Here is a 7,572-nt window from a genome sequence, read left to right on the forward strand (position 1 = left end):
ATTTTAAAAAATTTATGGGTGTCAATATTCTAAGCATGTGATTCTTTAAAATTGTGTGTTGTACACAAAAAATTTGTGTTGTGAATCAAAATTGTTGTGCTATAATTTTCTAAACCTATATAAAAAAAGAAGAAAATGAAAAAGACGTCGACGATGATGCAGAAGGAGGATGGAAAAAAAAGTGAAGAAATCAAACAAGAGAAGAAGATGTTGAAGAGTAAGAAGACAACAATGACGACGTCGTTATTGAAGAAGTGTGTACAAGAAGTGAAGTTGAAAACGAATAAACAATGATGATGTTGAAAAAGAAAGGAAAAAAAAAAGAAAATAAAGAAGAAGACTATGATGAAGACTACGCTAAAAAATGAAACGCGCGTAGAAGAAGGCCATGATGTTGAATAAAAAAAAAAAGCGCGCAGAAAAGAAGATGATGGAGAAAATGATGATGACGACTATCTCACTTGGCTGGGATTTGGTAAGTGAAATTACTTCGCTTTGTAGCTTTATTATGTTTCATATAATACGGGGCGGCATCTTTGTGTATGCTAATGGCTGTAGGCTGTGGCCACCCCAATATTTTCAATATTTTTGGGAACATTTTCATTTTTTCAAAACAAAATCCTAAAAGAATTTGGACCACACCCCCCTCTAATTTTTTCTGAAAATGGATCCTCTTCACTGGAGAAGATCCTACACTAAACATTATCCAATTTTTTTTTTTCACTGGAGAAGATCCCTTCCAATTTTTCCTCCACTTTGTTTGGTTCTGATTTTATTCCTTCTTGAAATTTGTGATACTTAGTGCGGTATTAAACAGATTTATAGTTAAGCAATTCAATTGGGCTCCATCTTTTTGTGGGGGCCTTATTTGGTCCCCTCTTAAAAGATTAGTTGACAAACATGTCTTCTATATTCTGTGAAATTGCATTCACAAACTGAAGTATGTTTAAGATGTACATATCTGGAAAAGTGAGTCCCGAAAATACAAGGTTTTAACTGCTTTCAAGTTTCATCAAAACTCTGCATCCAGACAAAACGTGTTTTATACATTTTCTTTGTTGGGGGTGGGTGTTTTACATGAGTGTTTCGCATAGATGCTACAATTCTTCTACTTGGACTGAAAATCCACATTGGCATCGTTTTGTTAATAGAGAGGCTCCCTCATCAAAGCTCTCATACTCTTTCAAAAACACATGCTCATGTGCTTTACCAGGAGTACTTACCAAAGCCTCGAGATCGAGACCGCTATCATTCTTGCTTGTGGTTACTTGCTGGTTTTTGGGAGTCTGATTCTTGTCATAACTATCACTCACTGTGGCATTTGATTCCTTATCATTCACATGTTGGACTTCAGTCAAAATCTCTGATGACAAACCATTATTATATCGATTTTTCAACCTTTGGCGCGTTACGATAGATGAAAGCAGCTGGTACCACCGACGAAGAGCCTCAGCTTCATCTCTTCTCTTCTCTTCTGCCTGCCGTCTTTGTTCTTCCTCGGCAAATGCCTGGGAAATGGAGAAAATCAAGGAAGAGGTAAATGCAGAGAACTATAAAAGCAGGATGCAAAATTAACAATTTAACATCCTGGAGTCAAGGATAAAAACCAAATTTTAGAGGGGTGAAGATGAAATTGAGTGCTTTATTGTAACTAAAGAGGCTAAGGGATTTCTATTATTATTATTAATATTATTTTTTTGAAGGCTAAGAGATTTCTACTTTTCTATTTTATATAGCATACGCAATTTTCATGAACTGCTTGCTAGCCACAGTAATCATTTGATTCATAAGATTTAAAGAACTAAAGAGGCATTTACTTAGTTGATAATGTGACAAACTTTTCACATGTCAAAATTCAGTTTATCTGCAGCAATATTATTTCTTTAGCAAAAAAAAAAGAATACCTCTAACAGTACATCCTTGAACTCGGCACACACCACAATACCATCAAAGACAGGGTATGAACGCCCGTTTTTAAATTCAAAACCAACCATAGCAGGAGCATAATCAATTTCTAGCTTCTTTGCAATTGAAAACGCCCTTGGAAATCTCAGGTGCACGGTCCCTGGTGGAAGACATTTCTCAGACCAAACATCTACCTGACCACGTTCGTTCTAATTCAAAACAGGAAATGTAACAATCAATAATAAAAGAATTCATGCAATCACATAAAACAAGATGTACATATGTGCATATTCCAGCTAGCAGATATTTATGATTATAATCTTATAAATGCAGTGCAGTAAGCCAGTAAGTACATAGGGGCAACTAGCTTAATTTACTCATAGCTACGTAAGTCTCTATTCAACCATACAAAAAAAAATACATCTTCAGCCGTGCTCCACATACACCAGATGGGGCCTCAAAGCACTGTTTTATTAAACTGACTGGTGAGGTTTTGGCTTGCCAAACTCCCTTTATTGGAACTTGGAAGATGGTTTTGGCTTTCCTTTCTTCTTTCTTTTTATTTTATTTATTTTCAACCTCATTATCTACAAAATACAGTAATTTAGAACAAGACGGTCTTCATCAGGGCAGTACACTGAATCTGTTCGAATATGTAGTTGCTATGGAAAATAAGCCTGGCTAGACCCAAATCAGAAAATGTCAAACTATTATATTGTATATCGAGTGTTGATCCACGGAGCAAAATGCATGGAACATACTTCTACATAAGAAATCTTGAAGGGATAAACCGTTTAAGACGTTAGCAAGGAATTTCTAATTTTCTACCATCAAATTATCTTCATACCTATACTTTTTCCGAGTATTTTGCAGAAAGTAACAGAAAATACCTTAGGTACTATCCCATTCATAGCATGAGGCAAATTTAATGGTTCCAACTGCCAGCTCCCATAAAGTTTAATATTTTCCTTAGAATCAGTGCACTCATAGTCATCAGCTTCAAAATCTTGTAAGTTCTGGGTCTTCACGGAAGGTTTAAGCTCCTGAATGGATTTTTACATTTTTTAAAATTTTGGATAAAGAATCAAACAGATGTAAATCAAAAGGGAAAAAATACAAGGAAATCAGGGGAACAACACTAAAAAGTGTTTGCAAGATGAGACCTTCACAGGCAGTTCATTGGCTTTAACTTGCAGTCCTTCCCTGAGCCATCTCTCTTTCGTCTTAACAGTTTGCACACAAGTCCGAGGGTAAACATGGAAACCTCCACATAAGCCCAGAATTGGACCCTTTGGGTGAAGTACTTGATACTTTGTAAGCCATCTTTCTATGGCATAAAGTGGATGAGCTTTGTAGGCCTGCAATGGGAAAGAGAGCCTTAAATTATATATATATACAATATAATTCTTCATGTTTTAAGGGTCACTTCGAAATACCTGCTGGTTAGTTGGAAGAGGCTCAGTTAATGCCCTAGTTTCCAACTCAATATCCTCAAGAGAGCTCCGTGTAGGTACGAAAGAGTCACTCATGTTGGATTGTGTAGAAGTGATGTGGTTTGTTCTTGAAGGAACCACACCTCCAGTTGCCCCCGATTCCAGGTCCCTCAGCGGTGCCAATACTGAATCCCACCACATTGAATTAACTCGTTCCGATGCTATCTTATACCATTTCATGCAATACCTAATACAACAAAATGAACAAGCATCTTCAGGAAATGAGACATAACCCTTATGAATCACCAGTCAACTAATTGAAGCTACTAATCAGCATTAAAATTTAAGAGTTGAGTGGAGGTAAGAATGCATATAAGCTACCTTCTGAAAAATACAGCTATGTCTGACAGGAAATGAAATATTTATTAGGCAACTCTACTATGTCACAATTCAATTTTTTGGGATTCAAGAAAAAAATCGGACAAAGATTAGCTTCATGGAAAGGTAAACTACTTAATCATGCTGGTAGAGTATGGTTAAGTCTGTTCTTTCCTCTTTACCCATCTATTCTATGCAAGCCATGTGGTTGCCACAATCTATTTGTAATTCCATTGATGCTTGCTTGCGAAATTTTATTTGGAGTGGCAAGAGCAATGATAAAGGTTTCAATCTCGTAAACTGGGATAATATTACTCTTCCAAGGGAGTACGGCGGGTTGGGAACTACGGATACAAGACTAAGAAACATAGGACTTTTGGGAAAGTTAGTCTGGAATTGTTTTACACAAACTGATAAACCATGGGTTACAGTGCTGTGTGATAAGTATGTCAAACAGGGATCATTCTTGCAAGCTACTAATACTATTCCTATTAACGGGTCTTATTTTGGAAGAGTATAATCAACGCAGTAAACTTCCTCAGAGAGGATTTTCGGTTTAAGTTGGTAATGGGTCTCAATCTTTATGGTATAATGACTGGCTTAGTATACGTCCAATATGCTCTATGGTATCATTTGTAAACATCTTGGACACACATCTAGCGTATCTAATTGTTGTGTAGTGACAGCTATTTTTCCTTTCCTGTTAATAAGTAATTCAGTAATAATCATGAAGGTTTTGCCATAACTTATAAATATTTCATTAATTTTTCTCTCACAAGGGTAAGAATGACTGAAAATATATACTAGTGTACCAGTATATCAATTAATATAATTAAGCCTGCTATGCTTTTTCACTTCAAAACTTGTCATGCTGCCTATTTTGCATCCAGCATGAACTCAATGGATTTTTGTGCCAGTATTGCTCATCAGATCAGAGAAACAAATAATCTATCCTACGATCAAGAGTAATCTCCCAAAACAAATAAAATGAAAGCTTGAGCAGTAAAGCATCCGATGAACACAGCTGTTGGGAATTTGAGTTTAAATAAAGCTTCAAAATGAACACAAATGAAGGGGAAACTCTAACCTGCGGGTCACATCTTTGGCCCCCTGCCCAGCAAAGGCAACAACATATCTCAAAGATGTTTTGCATGCAGCTGCCATAGCTTCAACCTTGTCCTCCCCATCAATAATAGAATTCACGACATCAACATGCACCCATTTTCCTGTCAAATTCTCTTCGCTGCAATATACTTCTGCCCAATACAGAGGTGATCCTACTTTTTTTGATCCTAGTGCGGTGGAAATTACTTGAGGGGGCGTTGAAGATTCTCCACTTATATCTCTCTTCATTTTTTTTGATGGAGAAGAAACATTTGCTGCATCATCATTTGTATCCGACTCCAATTTACTATTCAAGGATCCAACTGCTGTAGCAGAAAGAGCCATTTGCAACTGCATCTCAAATTCAAGATCCCCTTTTCTCTTTGATCTACAAGATTGTTCAGAAAGACACGGTTTGGAGTTCTTATCTTGTGTCTCAGAAGTTTGTGACTTGGACACACTATCATTCAAGTTTTCAGCAGTGGGAGGATTGTTAGACTCAGACACTTGGCTTTTTGCACGACCTTTTTTACTTCTCCGTGAATTCCCACAAGAGCTTTCACAGACTTTTTCTTTCTCATTGGTTAATGATTTTCGTGTTGAATTAAAATCCAATTTTTTCTTAGACACCATTGGTGTTGAAGTATTAAATATCCCCTTACTGGATCTACCTGCATCTGATCCCATGGATTGATTTGGTTTGAGAGATGCAACATCCAAAATGGATACAAACCTAAAATATAGCATCAAAAAGAAATTTAACTTAACTTCACATAAATGCTTACCAGAAGAAATTAAATTCTTCCAATCTTATCTCAATAATTAATATTATAAGAAAGAGAAAGGAAATAGTACGAAAGGAAAAAAGATGAGTGGATTTCTGTTTTTAGAATACTTTTGGATTGAAGAAAAGAAGATGAAAAGAGAGGAAAACATAATGTTGCAATACCTGGTTGTAAAATTCAAAGCTCTAAACAGTGCAACTGATAAAGCTGCAATCTGCAATTACATAAATATTTTTTAAGAAATTCATGTTAATTTTGTTAGAGGATTATATTGCATGAACTCTACAGATGATACAACCAATCTGATCTGAAGAAACTTTATTTTATTTAGCATAGCATGTGTTATACACCTCCCTAATCATATTAATATTATGATGATCGATGCAACCCTTATTGAAGTATAAACTAAATATCTAGTCAAATATATATATAGTCACTAGTCAGGAAGTAAATATTGAAACAACAAGGCTCTAGTAAAAGAAGGTCCACCTCTTCAGGACTACCCTCACGTGATTCTAAAGCTGATGACAAAGCAAAGTGTAGTGATGCTTCTGCATTTGTATAGTTTCGAACATGAAAGTTATCATGGAACTGCAAACATTACACACTAGGAATCAAAAAGGATAGAATGCGTGGTACAAACTAAGCACTAAATGCAACAAAACAAAGCATATAATAGCTGAATCAAAGCATACCCATGAAATTAAAGGATGTAGAGCTCTTGATGTGAGTTTTGTGACATTTGACAACTGGAGCAAGTGTGCTGGGAGTAGAGAAAGCAAAGAAGCCTGCCATTATCAAGAAGTGCTCAATTTCACAAGCAATTTAATTATCATAAAATAATAGATATTAGGGAGGCAAGATATGAAAACACAATTAAGTTATTTATAATATCCAGTTTTTTTATACTTAAAAATGTTACTAAGAATTTTTATTCATTAAAAAGATTAAAAGGTTATCAAGGATTAACCTGAATAAGAGGATCATCACAAGCACTATCTATTAACCTTCCACGAGCAAGTAAACAAAGCAAATGAACCTTGTGTACAAGTTCAGCCAAGTCCTGAAGAATTTACTAAATTTTTAGCAAGTGGCTGAAAGTTATACTATTAAAGCCAACTATGCTACTGGTAAAAGATAGTAATTAACCTTATCCTTGGCAGAAGCACGACGAACTTGTTTCTTCACAGCTGGATCCGGAGTCACATCAAATTCAATAGTCACAGGACTATCATCCACGGGAATGGTACCCTCTTCCCAGTCTGAGTCATCTAGTTCGCCCTTGTCGTTCAAGTATCCTTGGTCTATACTTTCGTTATTACATTTCTCCTCTGCAGAAGTACTTCCTATGGGATTTCTATGATTATGTCCAACCTCTGAAGTCTTCGGTTGGAGAATTTGTTCCAATATGTGAGTTCCATTTTGTTCCGTCTCAGACTCCAGCTATAAGAAGATCAAACGAAGAACATGAAACACTTTAGAATTTTCCAACATCACTATAAAACGTCAAACACTGACAATAAAGTTATTCCACTTCCATGTTACTAAGCAACAAAACAACTGCAGTTAAACTTATGAATAAGTAATGATAACAAATTAACAAACCAACCATCATCTTTCTCCTCCTGCCACCAACTTTATTAGCACGCTGTAAAAGTTTCCCCACTGCCTCCCTTGATATTTCCGCCAAAGTTCCTGAAATCCAGTGTAAACGTTGGCGAATCATGAGTAACATGATTTGGCTCAGTAATTGAAATGATATTATAGAATCATTATCACTAAGTGATTGAAACTTGCTCTGACCTTCTGAATCTTGTTGTGATCTTGGTTCATTTTCTGCAATTTCAAAAGCAAATGCCCGTAAATAATGTGTGAACATTAGAATAATTTGGATCAGCAATATGCACTGGGTTTTGTACATGCTTCAACTGAAAAGAACAGGAGAAAAAAAAGAGGGAAAAGAGAGA

At 35.9% G+C, this 7,572-nt stretch overlaps 1 protein-coding gene across 2 annotated transcripts in view; it reads right to left on the reverse strand.

Moving 5' to 3' along the window:
* LOC107608737 (DNA repair protein RAD4) overlaps positions 892 to 7,572 on the reverse strand; it is a 7,828-nt gene continuing 1,147 nt past the window's right edge. The window contains exons 1-13 of one of the 2 annotated variants that reach the window (XM_021107356.1): positions 7,409 to 7,533; positions 7,215 to 7,300; positions 6,755 to 7,048; positions 6,576 to 6,668; positions 6,301 to 6,393; positions 6,095 to 6,196; positions 5,770 to 5,819; positions 4,804 to 5,553; positions 3,342 to 3,585; positions 3,069 to 3,263; positions 2,796 to 2,948; positions 1,905 to 2,114; positions 892 to 1,508 (exon numbers count right to left, since the gene is read on the reverse strand). In XM_021107356.1, coding sequence (XP_020963015.1) covers positions 1,098 to 1,508; positions 1,905 to 2,114; positions 2,796 to 2,948; positions 3,069 to 3,263; positions 3,342 to 3,585; positions 4,804 to 5,553; positions 5,770 to 5,819; positions 6,095 to 6,196; positions 6,301 to 6,393; positions 6,576 to 6,668; positions 6,755 to 7,048; positions 7,215 to 7,300; positions 7,409 to 7,526 — 2,799 coding nt within the window. In that variant the 5' untranslated portion in view covers positions 7,527 to 7,533 and the 3' untranslated portion in view covers positions 892 to 1,097. Of the gene's footprint in view, positions 1,509 to 1,904; positions 2,115 to 2,795; positions 2,949 to 3,068; positions 3,264 to 3,341; positions 3,586 to 4,803; positions 5,554 to 5,769; positions 5,820 to 6,094; positions 6,197 to 6,300; positions 6,394 to 6,575; positions 6,669 to 6,754; positions 7,049 to 7,214; positions 7,301 to 7,408; positions 7,534 to 7,572 lie in introns of those variants that run through there. The other variant, XM_016310449.2, reaches the window with a different exon arrangement.

Source organism: Arachis ipaensis, chromosome B07, assembly GCF_000816755.2.
Source record: "Arachis ipaensis cultivar K30076 chromosome B07, Araip1.1, whole genome shotgun sequence".
Lineage (NCBI taxonomy): Eukaryota > Viridiplantae > Streptophyta > Magnoliopsida > Fabales > Fabaceae > Arachis > Arachis ipaensis.